Source organism: Panthera pardus, unplaced genomic scaffold (genome assembly GCF_024362965.1).
Source record: "Panthera pardus isolate Hobbes unplaced genomic scaffold, ASM2436296v1 HiC_scaffold_12, whole genome shotgun sequence".
In the NCBI taxonomy this organism is placed as follows: Eukaryota; Metazoa; Chordata; class Mammalia; order Carnivora; family Felidae; genus Panthera; species Panthera pardus.
Genome location: NW_026526677.1, coordinates 7,894,413 through 7,909,821, shown reverse-complemented (window position 1 = coordinate 7,909,821; position 15,409 = coordinate 7,894,413). Strand labels below are relative to the sequence as shown.

General features: G+C 59.7%; 1 protein-coding gene across 3 annotated transcripts; it reads left to right on the top strand.

Moving 5' to 3' along the window:
• Window positions 1-2,264: 2,264 nt before the first annotated feature.
• Window positions 2,265-13,608, top strand: SLC22A12 (solute carrier family 22 member 12). 3 transcript variants are annotated; one of them, XM_053899537.1, is made up of 11 exons: window positions 2,265-2,368; window positions 3,569-4,265; window positions 4,916-5,019; window positions 5,418-5,572; window positions 5,648-5,816; window positions 10,043-10,166; window positions 10,340-10,455; window positions 11,154-11,368; window positions 11,810-11,918; window positions 12,141-12,344; window positions 12,876-13,608. In XM_053899537.1, the coding sequence occupies exons 2-11, from the start codon at window positions 3,864-3,866 to the stop codon at window positions 12,937-12,939; spliced, it is 1,662 nt and encodes a 553-aa protein (XP_053755512.1). In that variant the 5' UTR covers window positions 2,265-2,368; window positions 3,569-3,863; the 3' UTR covers window positions 12,940-13,608. The 3 variants fall into 3 exon arrangements, with proteins under 3 accessions (XP_053755512.1, XP_053755511.1, XP_053755513.1); XM_053899536.1 differs by lacking the exon at window positions 2,265-2,368 and having other exon boundaries at window positions 3,462-4,265; XM_053899538.1 differs by lacking the exon at window positions 2,265-2,368 and having other exon boundaries at window positions 4,165-4,265; window positions 4,851-5,019.
• The last annotated feature ends 1,801 nt before the right edge of the window (window positions 13,609-15,409 follow it).

Below are 15,409 nucleotides of genomic sequence, written 5' to 3'. Positions count from 1 at the left end.
TGTCCACGGCGCATCCCCGGGTCCAAGAAAAAAACCCACGTTGGTGAACAGCTTTGGCCTGTGCCCGTTTGCGGACCGTCCGCAGGCTCCTAACGCCTGAAACTCACCAAGGCTGGCTCGGGGCACGACAAGCCTTCCCGCGACACCACCTCCCCTCTGTCTTCTGCCCAGTCGCCTCGCCCTCCGCTCTGTGACCCTCTCTTCGCCCACCGCCGTGATCTAAACCACCCATTTTTCTCTTGGGCCCCCAAAAATGGGAGACCGAGGGCTCCATTTGAAACCTCATCTTTTTGCTGTGAAAGGTCGCTCCCCAGGTGAGCTCCCCGGTCCTGGACTCGAAGTGCCTCTCAGCCCTAATGACATCAAGGGGCCGACCCGCCCACCCAGCGACATTATCTTCAGTCTGCTTCCCTTTTTTATCGGGCAGAAGATCTTGGGCTGAGATGGAAATCAAAAGATTCCCATGCTCTAAATTTAGCGCTGTTTGTCTTTGGAAACGCTTTTCTTTCTCTCTGGGTACGTAGTTCCATTTAAGCTGTGGGGAGAAGGCCTTGTCAAAAGTTCCTCCCAGGCTCTGAACACCAGCCTCCAATCTGACCAATCTCTGGCCATAGAGCTCCTTTTTAGTCCTTTCAAATACCTTGTTAAGTTGCAGTGGCGACAAACCGTACGTATTCCCGGCGCCATCGACCTGCTCCAGGGATGTGAGAGGCGCTCCACAGACAGTGTGCAAAGGGTACCGCCCTCCCAAGATCCAGAGCCACTCCCAAAGATGGCCAAAAGAAAGAGGTCTTAGACACATGCCCCGAGAGCTGGCACCAGACGCGGGGGACCCTAGCTGCCAAGGGGGTGCAACCCACACTTCTGTCCCACCATGTTTTGGGGCTCCCGACCCGATGGTTGAGCTGTCTGCCTGTGCAGGAACCGATAACCCGCATGCCCCTCCCTTGTAGACGGGAAGTCAGGCCAAGTTCTCAGGACAGGACACTGGACAAGTCTCTTGTCCAACAAGAATAGCTGTCCCTGGGAGGGGAAGGCTCCACAACCGACGGGAACCTGAATTCACGAGAGTCTGGAAGGGAAGGGACAGTGTGAAATTTTACGTTCCTTTTCAACAGGGCTCTGCAGGGATCCGGGAGAGCTGACTCTGGTAAGAATTTTTACCCTATGGAGGCTTCTGGCAGTTTTCCCAGGGCCCCCTGCAGTCTGTAGCCATGGTGCCCGGGCAGGAAGTGGCACCACCTGGGGCCTAGAAAGGTGTTCCAACGGGCCCCCAAGCTTGGGTGATGGGATTAAAGAAGCCCTTGAAGGGGCCCCTGCGTGGCTCAGTCGGTTAAGCGTCCGGCTTCGGCTCAGGTCATGATCTGGCGGTTTGTGAGTTCGAGCCCCGCGTCGGGCTCTGTGGTGACACCTCGGAGCCTGGAGCCTGCTTCGGATTCTTCGTCTCCCTCTCTCTCTGCCCCTCCCCCGCTTGCGCTCTGTCTCTGTCTCTCAAAAATAAATAAGTGTTAAAAAAATTTTTAAGAAGAGGAACAAGGACACAGAGTGTGGGGAGAAGAGAAGGGGCCAGCAAAGGAGACAGAAGCGTGTGTGGAGAGTGGTGGCCCAGAGGGAGAAGGGCCAGCGGCTGAGATGGCTCAAGTAAGAGGAGCCCTGGAAATGTCACCGAATGCAGCCGCAGCAAGGTCACTGGGGACCAGGGCGTGACAGGGACAAAAAGTTGATGGGAATCAATCCAAAAAAGAAGGAGGAATTGGAGGCGAATGGCAATAATGCTTTTGGGGTCTTGTACCTAAAGAGTAGCAGGAAAAGAGGTGGGGGCCAAAGACAGGCATTAAAAGGGAGGGGGCTTTTCTGAGGATGGGAGGGAGAGTGGCAGATTGGGGGGGGCGGTTAACTTTTAATTTCTTTTTTTAAGTAACCTCTACCCCCAACATGGGGCTCAAACTCACGAGCCCGAGATCAAGAGTCACATACTCCTCTGACTGAGCCAGGCAGGCGTCCCGGAGAATGGCGTATTTGTACATCGGTGGGAACTATCCGGTCGGGAGGGGAAGGCAGTTGCCAAAGAGGCTTTGGGCAGGTGGAGAGGTGGGCCGCAGGGCGCACGGCGAGGGGGGCAGGATGAGTGCGAGCGGGTGGGCCATCGGGCTGCAGGAGGAAAGGCAGGATGCGGGGGCACCGAGGCAGGTGGGAGAATGAGAGCGCTGGCTTCTCCTGACTTCTGTTTCTTTAGTGAAATAAGGAGAAAGGGCATCTTTTGCGAGAGGGTGGAGGAGGAAGGAGATATCTGAACAGAGGAGGCGGCACAAAATACAAGACTCTAGAAGGATTTGCACCAAGTATCAACAGTGGTGATCACCAGTTGGTGAGTTTAGGAGGGATCTTTGCTTTCTTCGCACCTGTCAATACGTTCTGAAACTTTTGAAAGGCATGTACATTAATTTTATAATCAAAAGAAACAGAAGCTGCTTTTTTTTTAATGTTTATGTATTTTTGAGAGACAGAGAGGGAGAGAGAGACAGAGTATGAGCGGGAGAGGGGCAGAGAGAGAAGGAGACACGGAATCCGAGGCAGGCTCCAGGCTCCGAGCTGTCAGCACAGAGCCCGACACGGGGCTCGAACTCACCAACTGTGAGATCATGACCTGAGCCAAAGTCGGGACGCTTCACCGGCTGAGCCACCCGGGCGCCCCTGAGAAGCTGCCTTTAAAACCAGCGGGAGCAAGTCTTTACGGAGGCTGCATTAGCTGTCCAAACCCGTGCTGGTCCCAAAGATGCTCCAAAGAAGGGTTCCTGGCCTCCGGCAACTGGCTGGAAATGAGACCAGTTGGACAATAATGAAAGGGTGCAGGCCAGAGCGAAGATGGGGCTCCACTACTAACTCCCAGGAGGGAGGCAAGAATAAGCAAGCAGAGCTCCCTGGAGGAGAAGGCCCTTGTGGTACGTTCAGGATGTGGCATTCCAGGCTGGGAGCACCAGCCAGGACGGGAGCAAGGCTAGGAGCCCGCGGAGCTGGCACAGGGCATGCTCGGGGTGGGGGGCACAGAGGTCAGTGACTGGGCAGGGGGAGAGTGGGCAAGACAAAAGGCAATGGGGAGGGAGTTACCCCTAAAATGGGTGGCCTCGTGCCCCAAAGCACAGAAGAAACGGTTAGGTCGCTGTCATTGTTCCCACACATCATGCACACGTGTCTGGTGACACTGGGGAGACCTTGCAAGGGCTCGGAGAGGGTGACAGCAGAAGAAGCTTGGGGGCATCAATGGCAGCAGATGACGGGGGGTGCCGGGCCACACAGGATGGGAGGTGTGGGTTCAGATGGCTGCCCATAACTTGGGACACACACACACACACACACACACACACACACAGGTCCCAGCAGCCCACAGGATGTCCCTCCAGCTCCTGCCTGTCCCAGGCAGGGTTGTGGAGGGCAGGCAGCAGCCTACGTCACAGTTGGGTTAATCTTCGACCAAGCCTTAACGCCTATTCCGTAAGGGTCACCTGGTCAGTGTTTGATTCCAGTCTGGGTGACTTCGGTCTCCACTTTCCCCACTTCCTTTATTCAGCTCCTCCTGGAGGTCCAGGGCCAGCTACGTCTCTGGAAGGATGCTGGTGGCTCAGGGGTCACACCTAGCAACCCCTGGTCCGAGTCGGAGGCACCCTGAGTGACATTTGCTGGGCGGGCGCCCGGAGAGTCCTGGCCCAGGGGCAGCGAAGCCGGAGGCCACGGCCATGCTCCAGGCTTCTCAGCTGACGAAGCAGGTGCTGCTGTGGGGGAAGCAGGTCGCCGGCCTTGGCCCCTTTGCCTTGGGCCAGCTTCTGTGAAGCGGGCACCTCCCCTGGGCCCCCTCGGCGGGCTCCATGGCGTTTTCTGAGCTCCTGGACCAAGTGGGTGGCCTGGGCAGGTTCCAGGTTCTCCAGATGGTGGCTCTGGTGGTCCCTATCATGTGGCTCACCACTCAGAGCATGATGGAGAACTTCTCGGCCGCCGTGCCCAGCCACCGCTGCTGGGTGCCCCTCCTGGACAACAGCACCGCCCAGGCCGGTGTCCCCGGGGCCCTGGGCCCCAAGGACCTCCTGACCGTCTCCATCCCCCCGGGCCCCAACCACGAGCCCCACCGGTGTCGCCGCTTCCGCCAACCCCAGTGGCAGCTCCTGGACCCCAACGGCACGGCCACCAACTGGAGCGAGGCCGCCACGGAGCCGTGCGTGGACGGCTGGGTCTACGACCGCAGCACCTTCACCTCCACCATCGTGGCCAAGGTAAGGGCCTCCCCTGACACCCTCCCCAAGTCCTGGCACTTTAGAGGCCAAGGGCAGAGCTCACACTTGACTGGGCTCAGCACGGCCCAGTCCTGGGAGGGACCTGCCCTCTGCAAGCCTCCTCACTCGCCACCGGTGCCCGCCTCCAGCACCTGCCCTACAGGGGAGTGGGCGGCAGGACTCAGCCTACAGACAGACACTGGCCCCTGGCTCCTGGAAGAGTGGGTGCTGCCCGTGACCGCCAGGCCAGCCCCGCTGCCCCTGATTAGCTGTGACACAGGCAGCTCCCTCCACCGTGACCCCAGTTCTCAGACCCCGGGGGGGGAGGCATCAGGCAAACGCGGGCGAGTGGGAGGAGCCCCCCACCCCGGCCAGGGGAAGGGGCCTCTCTCTGCAGAAGGGAGCGGCCCCGGGGGAATCGGGAGGTGACGCCAACTCCGGCTGGCGTTGCAAACCGGGGGAGGCAGGGGAGAGATGAGGCCAGAGAGAACTTGACCCTGGACCAGAGGGTGATGTGGGGAGGCTTAGCCCTGCCCCACCACCCTAGAGGTCACCGGGCCATCCACCCACGCCTGGTTCCCTCAGGCCTTCCCATCCTACGCCTCCACCCCTGCTTGTCTGGGCTCAGCTCCCCACTCCTCTCCCGCCAGTGGGACCTTGTGTGCGACTCCCACGCCCTGAAGCCCATGGCCCAGTCCATCTACCTGTCGGGGATCCTCATGGGAGCTGCGGTGTTTGGCCAAGTCTCCGACAGGTGAGTACCCCCCCCCCCCAGTTCTAGAAGCCCCCTTTTCCCTCACGCCTCTGTGCTCCCATCTCCATGTGTCTCTCCCCTGACGCCTTCTGGCTCTGCCACTGAGGAAGCCCTGTACCCTCTCTAGGCCTTTGTTTCTGGGGTTGTAGAGGGTCGTCACTCCTACAAAACACCGCTAAAATCTGCCTAAAACCGTTAAAAGCTGTTGTTGAGCGCTCCTGCTGACGGGGAGCTCATTCTCTGCCCGGGGCCGCCACCTGGGCCTACAAGCCTTTCGTGGGGGGGGGATAACTCGGGTCTGGACCCAAGAGTCACCGTGACCTCTGCTCAGACCCCCGTGGCCGGTGCCGTGGCGCCCCGTGGACCCGGCCACCGCCTGCCCGTTTGTGTGCCCGCAGGTTTGGGCGCAGGCTGGTGCTGACCTGGAACTACCTTCAGATGGCCGTGTCGGGCACGGCGGCCGCCTTCGCCCCCACCTTCCCGGTGTACTGTCTGTTTCGCTTCCTGGTGGCCTTGGCCGTGGCGGGCGTCATGATGAACACTTGCACTCTCCGTAGGTCACCTGACCCGGGCCAGGCGAGGGAGGCTCGTGTGGGCTCCCAGGCTGACCCTTGAGGTCTCCTTGCAGTGATGGAGTGGACGTCCACGCGTGCCCGAGCCTTGGTGATGACTTTGAACTCCCTGGGCTTCAGCTTCGGCCAGGTCCTGATGGCCACAGTGGCCTACGGTGTGCGTGACTGGGCCCTCCTGCAGCTGGTGGTCTCCGCCCCCTTCTTCCTCTGCTTTGTGTATTCCTGGTGGGTGCCGTCCCCTGTCCTCAGAGAAGTCCCTGCCTACCCTCCACCCTGGGGGCAGGGACCAGGGGCGCAGGAGGCCAAGGGAGCCCAGCCAGAGGGGAGCCACGGGCCCGGCACAGCTGGCGGCCACAGGTCCACGGTGCTCACCCACCCCGGACTGGGGCTCCAGGGCCGGAGACGCTTCTCCCTTCCTTGTTCCTCCCGGTGCCTCCTCCCCCTGCACTCATCCTCCCCCCTCCCCTCTTCCTTCCCATCATCTCTAGGCCTTTTCCCTCTTGACTCCTTGCTTGCCTTGGCATGTGTGCCTCTGGGCACATTTTCTGAGCCGAGGCACTAGGCCAGGCTGAGGGGTGAGACACAAATACAACACACACACACACACACACACACACACACACACTGCTCCTAGGACACGGCCCCAGTCAGCCTTATGTACTGACATTTTACTAAAAAGCAGGGACCAAGACCCAGTGGTCAGAGGGGACCCCCAGCCCCCCACACAGGGCTGACATATTAGAGAAGTTAGGAAGTGTCTGTGCTGCCCTGAAATAAATCAGGCATGGCTCTTGCCAAACTCCTGGGACATAGTAGGTGTATGGGAAATATCTGTTGGATGGATATCTGGATAGATGGATGGATGGATGGATGGATGGATGGATGGGTGGATGGATGGATAGATGATATAGATAGATGATAAATAGATAGATAGATAGATAGATAGATATGATAGATATAATGGATGGATGGATGGATGGATGGATCGATGGATGGATGGATGGATGGATGGATAGATGATATAGATAGATGATAGATAGATAGATAGATAGATAGATAGATATGATAGATATAATGGATGGATGGATGGATGGATGGATCCATGGATGGATGGATGGATGGATGGATGGATGGGTGGATGGATGGATAGATGATATAGATAGATAGATAGATAGATAGATAGATAGATAGATAGATGATAGATATGATAGATATAATGGATGGATGGATGGATCGATGGATGGATGGATGGATAGATGATATAGATAGATAGATAGATAGATAGATAGATAGATAGATATGATAGATGGATGGATGGATGGATGGATGGATGGATAGATGATATGGATAGATAGATAGATAGATAGATAGATATGATAGATATAATGGATGGATGGATGGATGAATGGATGGATGGATAGATAGATCGATGGATGGATGGATGGATGGATGGATGGATAATATAGATAGATGATAGATAGATAGATAGATAGATAGATAGATAGATATGATAGATATAATGGATGGATGGATGGATGGATGGATGGATAGATGATATAGATAGATAGATAGATAGATAGATAGATAGATGATAGATATGATAGATGGATGGATGGATGGATGGATGGATGGATGGATAGATGATATGGATAGATAGATAGATAGATAGATAGATAGATAGATATGATAGATATAATGGATGGATGGATGGATGAATGGATGGATGGATAGATAGATCGATGGATGGATGGATGGATGGATGGATGGATAATATAGATAGATGATAGATAGATAGATAGATAGATAGATAGATAGATAGATAGATGATAGATATGATAGATATAATGGATGAATGGATGGATGGATGGATGGATCGATGGATGGATCGATGGATGGATGGATGGATGGATAGATGATATAGATAGATGATAAATAGATAGATATGATACATATAATGGATGGATGTATGGATCGATCGATGGATGAATGGATGGATGGATAGATGATATAGATAGATGATAAATAGATAGATAGATATGATAGATATAATGGATGGATGGATGGACCGATGGATGGATGGATGGATGATATAGATAGATGATACATAAATAGATAGATGATAGATACGATAGATATAATGGATGGATACATGGATGGATGGATGGATAATCTAGGTAGATAGATAATAGATAACAGGTAATAATAGGCAATAGATAATAGGTGGTGGGCAAGAAATGAGCTGAGCTGAGCTGAGCTGAACAGGTGGCTGGAGGGGTAAGTGGATGAATGGATGTCCTTTGGGACAGGGCTGAGCCCGGCTCATTCACACACAGACCCAGCAACTCTGGGTTTTTGGTTGGCCATCGTGGCCCCTGCAGAAAGAAGTCCAGCAGAAGCCCAGGGGAGGACGGGGCACTGGCACCGGGAGGAGGGCTGACTTCACAGATCTCTCCAAGCCCCACTGATTGGAGCAGAAACGCTCTTAGAATGGAGCCCTGAGCAGCTAATTTGCAGTCACTCTGCAGAGCAGGAGACAGTCACGCTTCCTGCACTGGCTCTGAGAGGAAGCCATTCCAGCTGACGGGTGGCTTTCCGGGATGGCCGTTTGACCCCCGGGACCAACGGAGCGGAGGCTGGAGGGTAGAGGGCAAGGGTCAACGATGCAGACTCCGGGGCCCCCTTCCTGGCTCTCTGAGGCTGACGCTGGCTCACGGGGTAGAGCCTCACTTTTCCTGACAGACGTGCCCACCCAGGTGCCGTGCACGTGCCCACAATCGTGCGTCACCCACCACGTCATGACTTCAGCAAACAGCTACCGGGTGCCCACCAGGGGCAGGGCACTGGCTGATGCGGGGCTGACGACAGCGAAACAGGAGCACTGCCCCACGGGGAGCTGGCAAGACACCCCACACGTGATGGCTTGACGAATAAGAGGGGGACCATCTGAGGGCGGGAGCCCATGGCCCGCGAACTCCCACCAGCTTCTCTGCTTCTCTTCAAAACCCATTTCTCTCCATGACAGGTTGTCTGCCTGTGCCGGCCCCACCCCCCTCCCCGTCTCCTCGAACCCGCCCGACCACCAGGCTTCACCCACGACGGCCCTGGTGCCCCGGCTCTGCTCCCACTGTTCTTGGCCCCTGAATCGGAGGAGGGGTGCCCTCTCCCGGGGGACCTAACCTGTGTCCCCTGTGCCACATGCTGCAAACCCTGAATCCTCTCTCCAGACCTGCCCCTCCCCAGACTCCAGCCTCCCGTTTCCAACCCTCCGTGTTACATCGCCATGACTGATGTCTCGGCTTCACAAACGTGAACATCTTCTCACACCTGCTCTTTCCCAAGGCTTCCCCAGCAAGGGTGGGGGGGGATAGCAGCCCCCATCCGCCGGGTCCCAGGGTTAGAGACACCACGTCACCTCCCTGTCCCTCACTGACCTCCCCGCCCCACCCTAAGTCCAGCAGGTCACTGGATCTTGTCAACTCTACCTCAAAAGTATGCCTCGAGCCCCCCTTCTCTCCCCTGTTCTAACCCGGGAGGACCTTCGGGCCCCATGCATGTGGAGCAGGTGACCCCACGCCTGGCTGCTGCTCCCAGGGGAAAGCGTGCCTGGCTGGGGGGCCTGCCTGAGCAGAGGCCTGGAGCCAGGAGCCAGGGTGGAATGGTGGGCGTGGCAGGGGCCTCGGTGGGCTGGGCCAGCGCAAGGGATCTGGGCCGATGTCGAGGGGTGTGGGGGCAAGGTTAGGGTTAGGAGCTGGGCCCTGGCATCGGGGTGTGGAGCCGGGATGCGTGGGGCCAGCTGGCATCCAGGAGACAGCAAGTGTTGTCCTGACGTGGGCGACCGGGCCACAGGCGAGACAAGGGCAGGGGGCGGGTCGGGTGCAAGCGGCTGGTGGTGACAGGAATTGGTGGCTGCCTGGGTGCAGGTGGAGGGGGCTGGCGATGCCAGGACCAAAGACCCTGCCCCAGGCCTGAGCCCCCGGTTGGGTGGGAAGCTGGGGAGGAGCCAGCTCGGGCAGGAAGGCGCAGCCTCGGGGGTGAACAGGAAGGCCACGGATGTGACATCGGGCAGGTGCCTGGCCTCCCTGGGGAGAGGTGGGGGACCCCAGTGGGCTTGCGGCTTGTGGCGGGCTTGCAAGACTACGGTCCTCACTGCACACAGGCTCACCCAGGCCTGCTTCCCGGGGGCGCCAGGGAAGGGCCACAGGGTCGGGAGGGAGGCCGGAAGGGGAGGATATGGACTCCCAACCCCAGTCTGAGGAAGAGAAGGAAAAAGGCAGAAAAGGTGGCCTGCGGGGGAAGGAGGGCGTCAGGTGGTGTGGCGTCCCTGAGCCTGGGGCCTATGGGCACCAGTGAGGCCACCCCCCTGGGCAGAGGGAGACAGAAGGGCAGTAAGGCTCACGCAGCCTGGGGCCACAGGCCGCACCCACCCACCCTCCGCCTTTGACCCCCTGCAGGTGGCTGGCGGAGTCTGCCCGATGGCTCCTCATCAAGGGCAAGCTGGAGCAGGGCCTGCGGGAGCTACAGAAGGTGGCTGCCATCAACGGGAAGAGGGCAGTGGAGGACACACTGACTGCAGAGGTGAGGCGGGGCGGGGCAGGGCGGGGCGCTCCCCCAGGGCTCAGCCCTCAGACTCTCTCCCTGCCCCTGCACAGGCCCCTGGGAGGGTGAGGGTCTCAAGGAGGAGGACCTGCCCGGTGCTCCCAATGCTGACAGTGACTCCCCTCCCGCCCCGCCCCACCCCGTCCCTGCAGGCCTTGCTGTCAGCCATGCGGGAGGAGCTGAGTGCGAGCCAGGCTCCTGCCAGCCCGGCTGCCCTGCTTTGCACACCCGGACTGGGCCTCCGGACCTGTGTCTCCACTCTGTGCTGGTAGAGGCCCCTTCACCCCCCCGGGGCCCCAGCCTCTGCCTCGGGCCTGCCTTGGGCAGCCGGGAACCTGGGGTCAGGCCCTGACTGGCATCCAGGCAGGGGACCTCTACGGACTCTCCTCTTGCTCCCGCCTCCAGGACCAGGCCTGAAGCATTCCATTCCCCACCGCCCCCCCCCCCCCCACTCCCCTGCTAGCAGTCAGGCTCCCAAAGGAAGCAGCCAAGGCCAGGTGGGGTCAGGCCGGGGAGAGGGGATGGCAGAGACCCCTAAGGAGGAAGATTCACAGCAAAGGCGCTGGGAGAGCTGAGCTGCCCAGCAGGCCGAGGAGGCCGTTCGAGAATAAGCGAGGGGAGAAGGCACACCCACCCCAGTATTATCAGAGCCCGGGGAGCCAGTCTCACCCAGCAAGGACACAGGACAGGACACAGGACACCCAGAGGGAGGGAGGGAGGCAAACCCTGGCCTCTCCCCCACCCCACCCCCTGCACCTCCAGCCCCTCACCAGCGGCTCCCATTGGCCAAACCTACCGAGGGGTGGCACCGGGGGAGGGGGGAGGCCTGGGGCCAGGTGGCGCACAGAGACCAGCCCTCCACTACGCAGAGCCTGCAGGGGGAGGCTGGAGGCGGGTCTGAGGACCGACCAGCAAAGGAGCAGCCCCCACCCCAGCCTGACCCCACCCGCCCCGCCCCGCCTGCAGGTTCGCCTTCGGCTTCACCTTCTACGGCCTGGCCCTAGACCTGCAGGCCCTCGGCAGCGACATCTTCCTGCTCCAGGTCCTCATTGGGGTCGTGGACATCCCGGCCAAGATCGGCACCCTGGTGCTGCTGAACCGCCTGGGCCGCAGGTCCACTCAGGTGGCGTCCCTGGTGCTGGCGGGGCTCTGCGTCTTGTCCAACATGCTGGTGCCCCACGGTGAGCGGCCAGAGGCTTCCCTACCTCGGGGTGCTGAGCCAGGGACAGGGGTCCCTGCCCCCTCCTCAGAGGGTGCTGGTCTAGAGCAGGGGCCCAGTGGGGAAGGAGGCTGCTGGGGCATCTGGGACAGATGGTGACGGCCCGCCCCAGGCAGCAGGAACAGGGATGGAGTGGAGGGGGTGGCATCATGCAGGGGGAGGGGAGGGAGCAGGGGGCCAAGGAGGACTCCCAGGGTCTGGCTCAGGGTTATCGGGTTGGGCAGCAGTTTGGGGGGGCAGCGAACGGAACCACGGTGTCACCTAGGATGTGGTGCGTGTGTGCGTTGTGGGGACACCCAGATGGAGGGGAGTCATAGACATTTGGGAGGTCAGGGAGAAGTCTGGCCCCCATCTGGCCTCGGAGCCCCACCACCAAGCTCGCTACCCCCTTCCCTGTCCACAGAGTTGGGGGCCCTGCGTTCATCCCTGGCCGTGCTGGGGCTCGGGGGCCTGGGGGCCGCCTTCACCTGCGTCAGCATCTACACTGGTGAGCTCTTCCCCACCGTGCTCAGGTGAGGCTGTGCCCGGGCCCGAAGAAGGGGTCACCCTGGGCTGCGAGGGCAGGGTGGGGGTGGCCTTCCCCAGCCCCGGATGTTCCCGCCGCCATCCCCCTCCCATGTGGTCTCAGGGCTGAGCAGGTGCATTCTGCCCCCCGCCCCAACCACTGTGCCTCCCTGGACAGAGTGGGGCTGGGCCGGGCTGGGAGGCCCTCACGGGTGTTTCCGGGGCTGCAGGATGACAGCGGTGGGCCTGGGCCAGATGGCAGCCCGCGCCGGAGCTATCCTGGGGCCTCTGGTGCGGCTGCTGGGTGCACACGGCCGCTCACTGCCGCTGCTGGTCTACGGGGCGGTGCCGGTGCTGAGCGGCTTGGCTGCATTGTTGCTGCCGGAGACACAGAGCCTGCCGCTGCCCGACACGGTTCAAGATGTGCAGAACCAGTGAGTGAGCTCGGCCCGGGGCCCGCCCTCTCCGCTTCCCCCCTGCCCCCCGCCCCCACCCCGTCACTGGGCAGAGAGAGAAGCAGAGGCACAGAAAGGGACGGGATTGGCCCAGAGTCAAACAGCACATCTTTGGGAGAGGGGAGACCAAGGGCCGGGGCTCCTGGCTGACAGTGTGGACTTTGTCTCCTGCTCTGGGCCGGAGGCTGGGCCACCCTCGGGGCCACCTTCAGAGGCATCGAGGGGAAGGGAGAGTGTAGTCGTTTGTTAAGGACGGGCCGAGGGTGTGATGGGCGTTGCTGGGGGAGGAGGGGTGCTCACAGGCCCCAAATTCTACCACGAAAGCCCCTAGATGGCTGGCAGGCTGTCACTGCCCCCCCCCCCCCCCCGCTTCCCAGCACGTGCCCATTCCTGGGCCCCCAAGAGCAGGGCAGTGGTACCTCCTGAGACCTCAGGAGGGACCCAGTTCAGGGGTCAGAGGTCACTCTGCATGCACGAGCCACACCCCTCTTGTCTTTCACGTCTGAACAGGGCAGTGATGAAAGCGACACACAGCCCCCCAGGGCGCACTGTCCTGAAATCCACACACTTTTAAGCTCCCGGGCATTCTGCGATGGGACATTGGGAGAAGCACCCTCTCTCCTTTGGAGAAGGCAGGATGACAAAGGCCACCATCTCCAGAGGGTCCAGGGGCGGCCCCAAGCACCCCACCGGACCCTCCCTTGTGACTTCGAAAACGATCAAGGACCGGCAGGACCCTGTCTACCCCGTGCTCCCCTCCTCGCTGCTCACGGCCCCCAGCTGTCCACTGTTTCCCCCTGCCCCCACAGCCCTCCCCCCCACCGAGCTTGGAGGCCACCGTCATCCAAGGTCAAAACGTCCCAAACTCATCGCACTACCCTGAGATCTCCGCACAAGTCTCAGCTCCTCAGTTGTACCCAAAGGGCAGCTCTGGCCCCCGGTCACCCCTCTGCACACTCCAGCCACGGGACCAATCCTGCCTCGCCCCTTCTCTACCTACCAAACTCCTCTTCAGCCTCCCAGACTGAGGGCAACCGCCTCCTTCCAGGGGTGCAGCCCGAGGCCATAGCGAAACCCTTACCCACAGCCACGCACCTGTCTCCCACCCTGCCAGCTATGAGTTCCCAGAGGGTTGGAGTGGCCCCCTTGCCCCCTGATCTGACCCGGCCCCCACACAAAGCCTGGCAGGAGGGGCGTTGGGGGGGAGGCGACAAAAGAGTGAATAAAGGATCAAATGACTGCCCCTCCCTGACTCCAGTGAAGAGCCACAGGTGGGGGTGGGGCAGAGGAGAGTTCTGGGGAGCTCCTCTGGGGGCTGGCCCTTTCCCAGGCCAGCCTATCTGCCCTTTCCTGCCTGTGTTGTGGGCTAGGCACCGTCCTGGGCATCTCGTGGCATCATCTCATCTCTTCCCGAGCCCTTCGAGGAAGATGCCCCATTTTACAGATGGGAAAGTAAGGCTTACAGATGGGAAAGTAAGATTGCCCATGACGGGCAGCTAGGAGGGACGGAATCAAGAGTCAGGCCCCGGTCTCCAGAGCCCAACCCTGGCTACGACACCCCCAGCCTGCCCTCAGGCCTCGAGACCGCTGGGAGACAGGAGCACTCCCTGGCCTGGTCTTGTCAGCATAGCCTCGGGCCTCTTTAGGGGGGGATCGTGTCTTTTAACCTTCTGCCTGTGGCCACCCCTCAGTGAAGAACCCCCCCCCACACACACACACAAGGACAAAGGGGACAGGGGTGGGGATCACGTTTGTTAAGATGCCCAAAGGCAAGGTTGTCCCAGCTTGCCCTGAACTTTCCTTCCTGTCTGCCTGCTGCCCGGCTGAGCTCCAGCTACTTCCTTACCGTTGCTCAGGATTCTGGGGACCCGCTGGTGTCCAGAAGCTTCCAGAAGAGAAAACCCAGGACTGGTGAGAGATGGCTCCTCCTCCCCGCTAGGGTGTCCTCCAGTTCACCAAGTGGTCAGAGCTGTCCCTCTGCCCACGTTCAGAGCAGCCTTGCTCCTGGCCCTTCCAGGCGGTCACGGTCTTCTAGGACCCGGGGCCGACCTGCTTCCAACATGTCTCCCCTCACTCAACAGGATCTGGAAGCTGGGAGGGTCCAGGACCCGGCCCCTCTCGGGCAGCAGGGGGTGAGCGTCATCCCCGTGGCAGAGTGGGTGCCCTGCAAAGGGAGAGGGGTCTCCCTTCACAGCGGTCCCAGGCCTGCCTTCTAGATGGGTGCTCCACTCAAGCGGTCTTCACTTGGGAGCCCCCAATTTACTGCTCACCACAGGGAGCACCTGCCCCCCGAGGCTGCAGGGACACCCGCAAGGGAAGAGCCCAGGAAACCGGGCGTGGGAAGGAAGTGGTCAACAGTCTCACAGTCTCATTCGCCCCATGGAAGTAGAGGCCTCAAGCAGTGGGGACAGGAAAGTGGCTTCAGACCCACTTTGGCCATCCTCCTGTCTCCAGCCAGGACTGCAGCTCTCCCAGAGGGTGTGTGGGGAGGGCAACGCAGGCTCCTTCGGCTCCATATCCGCCTCCAGGAAAGGGATGTCCTTCCAGAAGAGTGCCAGGACTGGCTGACCTTGTGTTCCCTCCACCGGGGGTTTGGGTGGTAGGGCAGGTCTTCAAGGTCAAAGGGATCAGCTAGACTCCACCTTGAGCTTCTTCCCCAGCTCGGTCCTTGCTCCTCCCCAGGTGGAATCTCCTGGCACTTCCCTGATAGAACCAACTGTCAATGAGCGAGGTTCCTGGAATTTCAGTCACCCCCAGATGCTGTTTGGACACTCCTGAGGGTCAATGCCAGGCCAGCCAGACTCCAAAGGACCTCAGCTCAGGCCCAGGTGATAGATTCAACATCAGATGCCCAGACGAAGGAGCTGAGACTGAAGTGACCATATCTTACAGACAGGTAAACTGAGTCAATGGTAGATTGACTCACAACCAACCCCTTGAGTGACAAGGAGCTCTTAGTCTCCTTACAAAGAGAAGAAAACACCCAGTCCTACACCCCCATGGCAATGAGCAGGACTGGGACCCATCCTTCCAACTCCTCCACT

What these genes read in the sequence shown, in the direction of transcription:
- SLC22A12 (XM_053899537.1), top strand. Translation starts at nt 3,864, where the DNA reads ATGGCGTTTTCTGAGCTCCTGGACCAAGTGGGTGGCCTGGGCAGGTTC. An exon ending in AGGACACACTGACTGCAGAG is followed by an intron (nt 10,167 to 10,339) that starts GTGAGGCGGGGC and finishes CCGTCCCTGCAG; the next exon opens with GCCTTGCTGTCAGCCATGCG. An exon ending in TGTGTCTCCACTCTGTGCTG is followed by an intron (nt 10,456 to 11,153) that starts GTAGAGGCCCCT and finishes CCCCGCCTGCAG; the next exon opens with GTTCGCCTTCGGCTTCACCT.